General features: G+C 50.8%; 1 protein-coding gene across 1 annotated transcript; it reads left to right on the forward strand.

Annotated features, from left to right (window-relative positions):
- The first annotated feature begins 209 nt into the window (after window positions 1–209).
- Window positions 210–4,312, forward strand: CCDC190 (coiled-coil domain containing 190). Its single transcript, XM_073358185.2, is given in 4 exon segments — window positions 210–372; window positions 1,431–1,560; window positions 3,678–4,026; window positions 4,028–4,312. Coding segments are annotated over 4 exon segments (927 nt in total).
- The last annotated feature ends 9,299 nt before the right edge of the window (window positions 4,313–13,611 follow it).

The following is a 13,611-nucleotide window of genomic DNA, read 5'->3' on the forward strand; positions in this document are numbered from 1 at the left end:
AGAAGCTGTAACCTTGGGAGTTTAATACAAGCCTGGAGTGGCCAGTATTAATTTTTAGAACCCTTGCAGGCCCCCACCTTCTGCACTCAAAGTGCCAGCATGGGGAATCAGCCTTGACAGGTCCCTTCCATGGTGCTGTGCTCTTCTCTGGGACTTTCCAGCCTACGAGGGGAGCAGCTGTCGGCATCATACATCAGTCAAAAACACCTATGGCAGAGGGAGACCCATCCAGGCACTGGGAGCTGGAGAGACAGGATGTCAAGCAGGTTGAAGCCCGGCTCAGCCATAGGCTGCAGGACTTAGAGGAAGCACGACTCTACCACATGAATTCAATGATCAAAGAGCAGAGGGAGATACAGAGACTGCAACAAGGTGAGGCTCCCTTCCCATCTCCTCCAAATAGAGCCCCCAGCCCAGCATGAATTACAAAGAAACCCTCCAAAATTAGACATGCAGTGAGGAGAGATCCTGCCCAGCAGCAAACTCAGCAATCCAAGCAGTGGGGGAAGTGCGAGTGAAGGAGAGAATCTGTGAGGCAACCCGCAGAAAGGGCCAGTTAAAGAGCCACTGGATATTTGGTATTGGTGTCTGTGCTGCGTAGCTGTACCGCACTTGCCTGTCTTCTATGCTGGAACTTGCCTGTGTCAATATCAATTCCATTCCTAAGTTAGGTGTACGAGCAGCTCACACAGCCTTTGCATTTCCACATTACGGCATTTTTGCAGCACTCTAAGCTGCTGAGGGGTGTAAGCGGAAAGAGGAGGCAATGTTTCTGGAAGATGTGGCTGTCAGTTAGGTTGTCGCCAGACCAAGTGAAGCCAGGGACATGGTGGGTTGGTGGTGACAGTAAGTTTGCTAGATCTTTTATACTGTAGTTGGATTTATTTGGGAAGTTTGTTCATGACACCGTTGGTGGCATACACGGTTGGCATAAGTGTCTGGGTTTAGTTATGAATTATCACTTGATTTCAAAATTGCTTCTGGGCATGCCTCTTTGCAAACATTGACTAAGCCAGTGCCCAAAGGCACTGTCAGACTGCCCAGGCAAACGATCAGGCCCAAGACGGAGAGGCCTGATGTTGAGAATGGGGAGGGCTGGGACTGCGTGAACAGCTGGGTTTTAAGGAGGAGAGAGCACTTTGCAGGGGAGAACTAGATGGCTGTGCCAAGTGGCTGGAGGCAGCATGGGAGAAAACACACAGCTGAGGGTGGGAGACACAGGTGAAAGGCCCAGTGACAAGAGAGGATTGCACACAGCGTGTGGAGGTAGCCAAAAGGAAGGGCGAAATGGATGGTAAGATTTCCAGCCAGCCAGCCTGGCCCTCAGCAGTGCCTTGGTAGCTGTGCATTTCTAGGGGTGGCCCCAGGCTCTGCTGCGCTGCTCCCCAGTGTTCTCCATGATTAGTGATCAGTGTTTGCTCATGTCCTAGGCAATTCCCGGAAGAAGGCCCATGTCACTCTAGGGGACCTCTCCCAGGAGGTTGGTAAAAAGCCAGCTCTGCCCACGCTCCCCACTTCGTCAGGGCAGCAGCACAGCAACAGCCGAGCGGAGCAACTGAGGTAAGGATGTGTGTAATGTAACCTTCCTCTGCAGCCTGGCAACCAGAGTCACTCGCCACACACAAATGTCCATTAAACCTCAGCGCCCAACGAGGCAGGGGTGACAACTGTACTGAGTGCTGCAGGCATCTCCTGCCCCTGGGCAGGGTAAGCCTCAGGGTGGATGGGGATGGGTGACAAGAGGGAGTTAGATGGTTACAAACATGCTAAGCAGCCTATGGCTGGAGATGCCCATCACAGGACGGGGTAAAGGGAGCAGAGGGTAACTCTCAGACTGGACAAGGTTATCCCAGGCTGAGTGTCTTGTCCTGTGGGAGGTTAGCCACACATGAAACCAGCTTCTGATGGCACTTACTGACTAACACAACTGGTCAGAACTTGGAAAAACATGTTGAAATGGTAACATTGTCCCTTTATCACAGGGTGTGAAATGGAACCATGGTTATTTTATTTTTTTTTTTAAATTTCATGACAGTTTTCAAAAATTTTTGAATTTTTAAAACTTCAAAATTTTGGATTTTTGACATTTCAAATTTGTGTTACTCCCCCCCCCATTGCCATTGAATGCAATAACTGTAATAACGTGGAAAGAGCAGGGTGGAGGCATAGCCGCTTGTCACTCATTCCTGTAGCATTTTTCCTTTTACTGCTCGCTAATTTCAAAACTTCCCTGATTTTGGTAAGGGACAGAGCAGCAAAGGGCAAACTGAGCTCCTGCCAAAGCTTGAGAGTGTTTTGAAGTTACAGAGAGGAAAAAAGGAAAAGAGACAGCACAAAGTGACAAGAAACAAACCCTTGATGTTATTTAATCTGTCACACTCAGTGACAAGACAAAGGGAAATGGAGGGAAAAGGGGAGAAAGAGGAAAAACATCCACTTACCACATTTCACACACCCCAGGTTTTCCATTTTTTGTTTCTTTTCTCATATTTGCCAGTGCAAAAAGTAATGAAGTGAAAAAATGTGCTATTTTCTCACTTTCTTTTCATTTTTAACCTTTTCCTCCTTTGTTTCAGTGAAAAAACGGCAGGGAGAGAGTAAAATATACTAAGTGGGCATTTTACAATAATTTTGAAACAAAAAATGTAGCAAATACCCCAAAATGTTGGTACTTTTTAAATACATTTTTCACTTCAATATTTTTCCAAACAATGAAAAATGTCACTGTACACAAACTCGCTTTGCAAAAACATGTGTGCTTGTTGCCTATAGGTCCCCATTTTTTGAAAGAATTTTTTTTACTGGAAAAATATGGCCTGTCTGGGCCAAAGGGAGCAATGCCCAGCCCATATATATGAGCACCGGGAATCTTGGCTGGAGGAGTCCTGTTGGACTCACCTGGCAGAGCACCTATTGAAGTCCTGGAAAGGTGGTTGGGCACAAGCCTGCCCACAGCTGAAGGTCCCTCCCAAAGCCTAAGGGGAGGAGCTACTGGATCCAGCACTCAAGTGAATGCGGGAGACAACTAATGAAAAACAAGGATGGGAGTGAGGGTCACAGGATCATAAGCAGGGAGCCAGAGAGGGACAGCGAACAGAGAACCCTGGACAGCACCCACTGCTCCTCTAAGGCATTGAGGGAGCCAGCAGATGTGGCCCAGAGGAACTCTGCCCAGAGTTGTGACCTGAGGGAGGAACAGAAATATGCCCCACAGGTGCAGAGCACCTCCTCATCCAACAACCTCCTCCTGGTGCAATGGACGGCCACTGTGGCCAGCGCCAGGAGGTAATGGCAAAGAGGTCTAGTGACTTTATGGGGCCACGGATGGGGTGTGCATAGTGTAGGAGGTGCGGGGAGAAGTGCAGCCAGAACCTAAGGAGAAGGTTCTAGAGGAGCGGGAAAGGGGGCTGCAGCCTGGTGCACCAGGGTCTCCCTCTCGCTGCAGAAGGGGCAGGTGTGAGGGAGAGGAGTGACCCATGCCAGGTATACACCTTGTGCTCATGGCTCTGTGAAGTAGCCTCACGTGGCAGAGCAGCTAAGCACGATGGGTGGGCAGAGCAGCTGGGCACTGTCATGGGCACTGGGGTCAGGATGGCAAGCAAAGGGAGGTGATTAAGGGAGAGCCGCTGGTCAGTGACTGCACAGGTTTCCACCCCTCTCTCTTCCCTCCTTTATAGAGCACTGAGAAGTACTTTGCCCAAGATGGAGGGACCCACACGGGCAGCCCAATCACCCTTGCAGCATCAGACACGCAACGGTGACATCCTGGATGATGCAGAACAGGAGTCCTCTGGAAGGCATGGATCGACTTCAACATGCACCCAGGCTAAAGCTGCAAGCTCCATCCCAGACATCAACCTGTCTGACCTCAGATATTCCATCGCCAGGCGGCTGAACATCTCTGCCAATCTGGCAGAGCAGGAAGAAACCAGCAGCCAAGGAGAGCTGGGTACAGGCCCCACAGTGCTTCCCCATGGACAGTCAGAGGCCAGCGATGTGGATGGCAGTGACACCATGCCCAAGCCCCCCAGCAGAAGCTAGCTGCACAGGGAGAAGAAAGCCTTCCCTTGGCCATGAGAAGCTAAGCTCTGATACAGATGCCTATGCCCCCGACAGCAGCCACCTCAGATCCATGCACAGCAGGCCTGGGTTTCTGGAGTTGTATGCTGAAGCCAGGAAGGCCCAGTTTATCCGGCACAAGGGCATTCCAGCCTCGGGGAAGGAACTCAGCCTGCAAGAGATCTTTGGGCATGTCAACAGCTTAGACCCCAGCCCCCCAGCAGAAGAACAGAAGCAGCACAACCCTAAATGATGGCTCCTTCCCCTAAGGGAGGCTTGTGAGGGTCAACCACAGGAAAAGGTGGTCTGCCCTGCTGTCTGGAACAGCCAGCTAGCCAGGGTTATAGATTCATAGATTGTAAGGCCATTAGGGCATCTAGTCTGACCTGCTGTAGAAGACGTGCCATGGAATTTCATCCAGCTACTGCCCATAGCTTCTGCTTGACCTACAGCATAGCTTTTCGAAAGAAACACCACCTCCTGATGGAAAGATTTCATCTGAGGAAGAATCCACCACAGCCCTTGAGAAGGTGTTTTACCCTCACTGTAAATAAGTTGCCACTTTCTCCCAGTCTGAGTCTATCTAGCTTGATCTTCCTGCTCTTGGCTCTCATTTTGCCTGTGTCTGCTAGAATTAAGAGCCCTCTTTTCTCAGAAATCATCTGCCCATCGAGGTACTTGTTGTCCATAATCAAGTGGTTTCTTAACCTTCTTCTCTTTGATCAGCTAAAGAGATTGAGCTGAATTTCTCTCTCACTCACAGGCAGGATTGCCAGACTTCAGATCAGTCTCATGACTCTTCTCCGAATCCTTTCAGTTTCTCAGCAGCCTTGTAGAAGTGTGGGCCCCAGAAGGGACACAGTGTCTGGTAATGGTCTCACTGATGCAGTACACACAGTGTATGGCAACCCTGCAACGGCAGAGCAGGGGAGTTCAGGCCCCCTGTAGATCTCATTCCTCTGGAATGAAGGGGAACATCTCCTCACTGTTCCCAGTCACCCAAAACCACCCAGAATATCATCCAAGGTCTGGGGCTCTGCAAGTCCTAGGCCACATTCCATGCCCTCCTGGGTGCAGTGTGCCCCCATGTGGCGATGCCCATGCAGTGCTGCTCCTACTGGCCTGGACCCAGACACAGGGCTCTGCAGGGACTCTCTCTGCTGGCAGCTGCAGGCATAGGCAGCAGTTGGAAGGAGCCTGTGGCCATGTTTAAAAACCTTTCTGAGGCTGGGGAGTTAAGTGACATGCTGAAGGTTACCCAGAGAATCAGACCAGCTCTCCTGAACCCCAAAGCTCTAACCACTAGGGAAGGCTTTCCCTCCACCCCTAACAATCTGTTTCTGGTGTCCAGAGGCAGGATTTGGGCATGTTCTTCTAAGGCAGCCTTGTTTGTATCTTGTGACGCTCTTTGGGGTAGGAATTGGCTGTTTGTGGCCTGTTTGTACAGTGCCTAGCAAAATGGGGTCCTTATCCATGACTAGGGTTTGTAGGTGCTATGAACATACAAATAATAAATGATGGAATAATTCCTGCCAGCTGAGAACAAGAGTAAGGGACATTCCTTTTCCAATCTGTGCCTTGAGTTTTCGCCTCCCTTGGCCCATCCAGGAGACTCAAAATATTAGGCTGGTTGTGAATTTGTCTTATAATACAACTTAAGTGCACCAAAGCAATCAGTGTTGCCCAGTTGGTCTGAGGGGGTTAACAATATCTGGGGCCTTGCAGAGTTGTTTGTGTTAGGCTGAGGACTGGCTGCTACAAGTCAGGGCTATTCCTGGTGTCAAAGAGTGGCCACACAATCCAGTGACCCTGAACACAGCAGAAACAAACAGCAGGCAGTTTTCTTGCTCACAAATCCTCACATCTGCCACTGTACTGCCTCTCAGGGTCATGCTGACAACTCCTTCTCCAGGCTTTCTGTCCCTAGCACACACCACCTGCAACAGAGAGCCCAGCCCCTGCATCTGCACCCAGGGAAACCCTGGTTAATCTATCTCCATTACCTCTGGCCTGGCCACGTGGCTCAGTGTCTTGTGCGGGCACCCCCATTGGCTGCGTCTCATTTTACTACATAGACTGGCTTGGTTGCTCCGTTTACAGAGCATAATGATGTCTGTGATTGTCCTTGGGTCTGAGACCCACCTGATGGGATCTGCTAGCACCTTCCAGCATAACTACATCCATCTGAAAGGCCCTGGGACTGGAGCATGGAAACAAACTGCTGCCTTACTAATGGATGGCCTGAACTTGTGGTGAACTCTGTTCTCCTCGGCCTTTATAGTCTGTGAGTGTTGCTATGCTAGCTATGACAGAGTGGGAATGTTGTTAATGTCTTCTCTGAATACTGTGTGCGTGCCTCAGTTTCCTCCTATGTGTTACTCAAGTATTCAGGTGGTGGGATGAGGGTGTGTGATCATTGCAGCAGCCCAAGAGGGTGTGTGACTCTCTGTAGCCTGGCAGTTGAGGGCTGGGCCCCCACCTCTGCAAGGATCAGCCGAAGGTGTTGCTGCAGACCAGGTGACCTGCTGGCCGGGAGAAAGAGACAAAGGAATGAGGAAGGGCAACAGGCGTGTCTGGGGCCAGGCAACTGGAACTGGTCAGTCTCCTGTTTGGGACTCTGGGGGTGGGGGGAGGAGTCCAGGGCACCAGGTCCGGGATTCCCCCAAGATGGGCTTTGCTGAAAGTCACTGATTTCTGTGCTAACAAGCTCTGCTCTATGCTATGTATCTGTCAACTAATAAACCTTCCATTTTACAACACTGGCTGAGAGTCACTGCTGACTGTAGAGTTGGGGCGCAGGACCCCTCCAGCTTCCCCAGAAGCTCTGCCCAGGCAGACCCCTCTGTGGGCAGTGCACGGTGTAATCTCACACCCACCAAAAGTGATCACTTTGGCAAAGCAGCTCCATCATGCTAAGCACTTAGGCAGAATAGGCATGTCTATGCAAATACGGTCTGTTCCTGAAGCCTTTTCCCCCAGTGTGTCACTAGATGTCAGGGGAGAGCTCATTCAGACCCTGCTTACACTGATTCTGTTTTTAAAGTGCCCTGGGGGGGGGGGGGGTCGGTCACATGTTCCAGGTTTTCTCCACAACTGGGAGAGTGAGAAAACTACTTTTTAAAAGCCAAGTCAAAGTTCTTATGCAATCACTGGACTCCAGGAGATGTGAACAAGGGGTGATCAGCCTGGTAGCTGGTATACAGGGGCTTATGGCATTAAGGGGTGGGGAGGGGAGGAGGGAAGGACAAGGCCACACTACAAATCAAAATTTAGGATATGCCAGCCTTCTGCTGCTTGGGCAATCCTCTGGGGTGGAGCGGGTGGGTCCCCGGAATCTTATTCCCTCCTCCTCCCCCCCCCGCCCCGTGTTCTTGGGCATCTGGGTGAGGAGGCTATTGAACTTGGGGAGGAGGGAGGGCGATTATACAGGGGCTGCAGCGGCCGTCTGTGCGCTTGCTGCCTTTCCCTCATAAGATCCACCAGACAGCAGAGCATGTCAGTTTGCTCCCCCATCAGCTTGAGCATGGCATCCTGCCTGCTCTCATCAAGCGCCTCCCTCCTCTCATCCCGGTCATTGAACGCTTTCCAGGACTAGAATCATAGAATCATAGAATATCAGGATTGGAAGGGACCTCAGGAGGTCATCTAGTCCAACCCCCTGCTCAAAAGCAGGACCCATCCCCAATTAAATCATCCCAGACAGGGCTTTGTCAAGCCTGACCTTAAAAACTTCTAAGGAAGGAGATTCCATCACCTCCCTAGGCAACGCATTCCAGTGTTTCACCACCCTCCTAGTGAAAAAGTTTTTCCTAATATCCAACCTAAACTTCCCCCACTGCAACTTGAGACCATTACTCCTTGTCCTGTCCTCTTCCACCACTGAGAATAGTCTAGAACCATCCTCTCTGGAACCACCTCTCAGGTAGTTGAAAGCAGCTATCAAATCCCCCCTCATTCTTCTCTTCCGCAGACTAAACAATCCCAGTTCCCTCAGCCTCTCCTCATAAGTCATGTGTTCCAGACCCCTAATCATTTTTGTTGCCCTTCGCTGGACTCTCTCCAATTTATCCACATCCTTCTTGTAGTGTGGGGCCCAAAACTGGACACAGTACTCCAGATGAGGCCTCACCAATGTCGAATAGAGGGGGACGATCACGTCCCTCGATTTGCTCGCTATGCCCCTACTTATACATCCCAAAATGCCATTGGCCTTCTTGGTGTAACCCTTCTGCCCATCAGAGTGGGCAGCAACAAGGGCCGGGTTCAATATCTAGGGGTTCCATTCCAATAGCATAATGCAAACCGGCTCGAGCCCCCACCCAGTGACCTGGGACAAATATATACCACCCCCGCTGGGCGCCTCCAAGAGGCAATACTTCCCCTCTCGCAAGCACATAGTCTGAGTGTAGCAAAAGCCTTTTAATAACAGAGAGAAACAATGTGGCATTATGTTGGGAAACACCACCAACAGGATTCATAACACAACCCATGAGCAAAAAAAACCCACCCCAGGCAAATCGGGGCATGCCCTTTTCCCTTTGGTTCTTGAGTCCAGCAACCCCAAATCACCCAAAGTCCCAAAAGTCCAATGCCCCAAAAGTCTCTGTCCCTGGTCAGGGCAGCCCCAGAGTTCGAAAGTTTATCTGCAGAGCTTTACCTCCCAACCTGGGTGGAAATGGGACGGGGGGTAAGAGGCACCTTACATGATCTGAAGCTGACCGCCCCATAGCTCCATAGTGGCACTCCGCTCCGCCAGCCGCCCCACAAACTCCTTCGCTCAGCTGCACTCTGCTCCGCCAGCCGCCCCACGAACTCCTTTGCTCAGCTGCGCTCCGCTCCACCAGCCGCCCCACAAATTCCTTCGCTTAGCTCCACGGCCCACAAGCAGCTCCTGCCATCCACACACTGCTCCACGTCGAACTGCTTCACCAGCCGTCCCGCAAACTGCTCCACAATATATCTTCAGGCTCCCCCACTACTTAACACAACACTCAGTGATTGCAGCTCTTAAGTGAATTCAGCTTATAGTAGGGGAGCCCCAGTGCTGGTGCACTGTCAGCCCAAAATGAGCTCAGCAGCCTATAACTAGACTTCTAATGAAATCAAAATTAGTTCTGATATTCCACAGTGGAGAGAGGAGGAAGTGCAATTAGCATGTAAGGCCCTCACCAAGGGGCCCATGCCACCAAGTATTAATACTTGTCCCCAGCCTCTCTCTATTCACACAGTTTTGGAACCCATGACCCTTGCCTAGCGAGTGCTACTTAGTTGATGGTGAATCCCTCCATCATAACAAAAGGCCACGTACAGTTCCAAGCACAGTTCCCATAATCAGGGTAATAACAATTTATTCTTCCTGCCCCAATAACAGAGACACTGGGGATCCCACAGCAGCCAAAGTGACCATTTGGGCAGCTATGGTCTCATTCTAGGCGTGGTGGGTGTGCCTATGCAAATGAGATCGGCCTCTGAAGTTCTTTTCCACAACTTGCCACACCTCACCACCAGATGTCAGGGTGGAGCTCATCCTGACACTGCTTACATCGGCAACAAGGCATTGACTCTGCCATTGTTTCCCTCCACGCATTCAGCTGTGCCCTATCTGTGCGGGAGGATTGCATAAGCTCTGCAAACATGTTGTCCCAGTGCATTTTTCCTGCCTTCTAATCTGGGCCAGCCTCTGCAACGGAGTTGATAGGGGGCGTGTTGAAACATTTGCACCTGCGGTAGGAGAAAAAGGGAGGGTAGAAGTTTAAAAGATACATTTTAGAGAACAAAGGGGAGACTGTTTCTCAGTGAAACAAGCAATTCATAGTACCTAGCACATGTTATTTCTGTACAAGGTCGCATTTTGCCTTTTATACTGAGTGCCTGCCAGTTTGGTGTGACTGCATCACATGTGGCTGGGCAACAGCATTCAGCTTGCAGGCAGCCATGGTAAGCCCTAGGGGCACAAGGGATTCTGCTCCTTCCACATTCATTACAATGCTTTCGAACTGCGGCGCCCTCCTTTCCCATGCCAAGCAATGCCTGGTGGATTGGCCATTTAAAAGGAGGGCCTGCAGTCTCTCTGGGATGATCGCTTCACACACACACACACCACCCCGCACCCTTTAGGCCAAACGCCAACAGGTCAGCATGGACGGGTTTCCACCTTGGGAGGGGGTGGAGGGTATTGGCTCCAGGGTGATGAACAGTTCCTGGCTGCCAGGGAGAACAGATTCACTGGTTGCTGCCTGTGCACTCTCCTCCTCCTCCTCTTCCTCCTCCAAAAATCCATCCTCCCTACTCCGTGAGAGTCTCCCTTTGCAGGTGTCCACGGACAGTGGTGGGGTAGTGGTGGCATGTCCCCCTCCCCCCCCAGAATTGCATGCAGCTCATCATACAGGCGGCATGTATGGGGCTGTGACCTGGAGCACCCATTTGCCTCTCTAGTCTTTTGGTAGGCTTGGCTGAGCTCTTTGATTTTCACACGGCATTGCTGTGTGTCCCTGGAGTAGCCTCTGTCCGTCATGCCCTGGGAGATTTTCGCAAATATGTTTGTGTTCCTTTTTTTGCTTAACTGATCACTCTCATTACATTGTGTACGGTAACACCCATTGTTTCATGTTCTCGGTGTATATAAAATCGTCCTACTGTATTTTCCACTGCATGCATCTGATGAAGTGCGCTGTAGCCCATGAAAGCTTATCCTCAAATAAATTTGTTAGTCTCTAAGGTGCCACAAGTACTCCTGTTCTTTTTGCAGATACAGACTAACATAGCTGCTACTCTGAAATGAGTTATTCCTTATGATCCAAAGTGACAGTGAGGGTTCCGATGATGATATTGACTCGAGTAACACATATGACATGAGTTTGCTTGTGGCATTCACGGACATGCTCACCACCGTGGAATGCTGCTTTTGGCCTTGGGAAACAAGCACTGAGTGGTGGGATCACATCCTCATGCAAGACTGGGATGACGAGCAGTGGCTGCAGAACTTTTGGATGAGAAAAGCCACTTTCACGGGAATGTGTGATGAGCTCACCCCCCTCCCACCCTGCGGCGCAAGAACACGAGCTGTCCTGATGGTGAAGAAGCGGGTGTATATTGCAATCTGGAAGCTGGCAACTCCAGACAGCTACCGATCGGTTGCTAATCAGTTTGGAGTGAGAAAGTCGACCGTTGGAATCGTGTTGATGCAAGTTTGCAGGGCCATTATTGCATCCTGCTCAGAAGAACCGTGATTCTGAGTAACGTGCAATGTCATTGTGGATGGCTTTGCACAAATGGCTTTCCCTAACTGCGGAGGAGTGATAGAAGGCAAGCATATTCCAATTCTGGCACCAGCCCACCTAGCCTCCGAGTACATTAATTGGAAGGGGTATTTCTCTATGGTTCTCCAGGCGCTTGTGGATCACCGTGGGTGTTTCATTGACATCAACGCAGGCTGGCCTGGAAAAGTGCATGATGCATGCATCTTTCGGAACACTGGCCTGTTCAGGAAGCTGCAAGCTGGGACTTTTTCCCCAGACCAGAAGATCACTGTAGGGGAAGTCGAAATGCCAATTGTGATCCTTGGAGACCCAGCTTACCCTTTAATGCCGTGGCTCATGAAACCCTCCTCACGGAGCCTTGACAGCAGCAAGGAGCAGTTCAACAACAGGCTGAGCCAGTGCAGAATGACTGTGGAGTGTGCTTTTGGCTATTTAAAGGGCTGCTGGCGCTCTCTGTATGGGAAGCTGGACCTGGCCGATGACAGCATCCCCGCAGTTACATCTGTGTGCCGTACCCTCCATAACTTTTGTGAAGGGAAAGGTGAATAATTCACTCAGGCATGAAACTCGGAGGTTTGGGGGGGAGGGATAGCTCAGTGGTTTGAGCATTGGCCTGCTAAACCCAGGGTTGTAAATTCAATCCTTGAGGGGGCCATTTAGGGATCTGGGGAAAAAATTGGGGATTGATCCTGCTTTGAGCAGGGGGTTGGACTAGATGACCTCCTGAGGTCCCTTCCAACTCTGATATTCTATGATTCTATGAACTCCTGGAGGCTGAGTTTGAACAGCCAGAGAGCAGGGCTATTAGAGGGGCCCAGTGCAGGGCTGCAAGGATTAGGGATGCCTTGAGGGAGCAATTTGAGGCTGAAAGCCACCAGTAATGTCTGGTGCCCTGCACAGGAGTGAAGTGCAGTGGTTCCAATGTTTGTAGGAATCTGTGTTTGCTACTCTGATTTGCAGTGCCTGTTTCTTTCCTGGGCTAAGGTATCTGTTACTTTATGCAATAATAAAGAATGTTTTCAAAGCCAAAAAAATCCATTTATTGAAAAGAAAATTCATTTATTGAAAAGAAACACAACTGCTTGGGAACCAGAAAGGGCAAGGGGGTGGGGTGGGGAACGGTACAATCACAGATTTGCATATGTCCTGTTATCATACTCAGCCTTCCTGTCTGGAGTGCTGTGCAATGAGTGCTGCACTTGAGGAAGGCTACACTGCATGGTGATGGGGGTTGAGTGCAGTGGGTAAGGGTCATAGTGTTCAGGGCTGGGTGGTGAAGCTACAGATGTTGGAGGCAGCTGGTGGCAGTAAGAACCCGGATGTTGGGGGAAGTGGGTTGGAGGTGACATGGGGGCACAAGGGAAAGAGTTTTGGGACAAGGGCTGCAGCGGGGGGGGGGGGGGGGGGGGGGAAGCAGGGGCGGTAGTGCTCCGCCTACATGGCTACAAACGCCTGGATAGAGTCCGCTTGGCGCTCCATTATGTTTATCAGCTGATCTGTGCTTTGCTGCTAGAGTACTGCGCTTTTGTGCTGGTGCTCCTCATTCTGCTGGCGGAGCCTCCTTTCACTGTCCCGCCACTCCTGCACTTTTCAATTTTCATGACTTGAATGCTGCATTACTTCATGCAACATGCCTTCCTTGCTTCTACGTGGTCTCTTTCTGATTCTTTGGAGTCTTTCGGCTGGTGATAACACGGCCGGCTGAGATCTCAAGGTTGCATCTATAAAGGCAAAATGCGACACTTAACAGAGGCAGCATTGTTCACAGCAGACAGAGCGATGATTCCCCTGTACTTAAGGGCAAGCACAGGCTACGCAATAGCATAATTTGCCCATTCCAAAGCGAGTGCACATAACCCACGGGAGCCCCAAAATGGTGAGTAAGCACAGGGTCAAGCATGACTGATTGTTTCACGGCTGTATTGTCCTCTGGGTTTCTGTGCCTTGGGGAGAGCCAACAGCTGCAGGGGGCCCCTATACTGAACACTGTCCCCACATTTTCCACAGGAGTTCATCCTGGAAGATATCTCGATGCTGAGGGTGACCTGGGAAGCAAGGGAGGGTCTTCTACTGCAATGCGGCTTCTGCCCTGGCCCATATGCAGCTTGCCTGTGTGCAGCAATGGTCTCCCTGCCCCTCATGGCACAGTGGCACGGACAAGTGAGCCTTACTGGGACAAGGACCAGAGTGGCTCTCCTAAGAAACCTGCTCAAGCGCATTGCCCAAGTTCTGGATGAGACCTTTGACGAGATCACTGAGGCCGATTACCGCGGTGTGAGAGAGCACATCAACG

This window comes from Lepidochelys kempii, chromosome 8 (genome assembly GCF_965140285.1).
Source record: "Lepidochelys kempii isolate rLepKem1 chromosome 8, rLepKem1.hap1, whole genome shotgun sequence".
NCBI classification, from domain to species: domain Eukaryota; kingdom Metazoa; phylum Chordata; order Testudines; family Cheloniidae; genus Lepidochelys; species Lepidochelys kempii.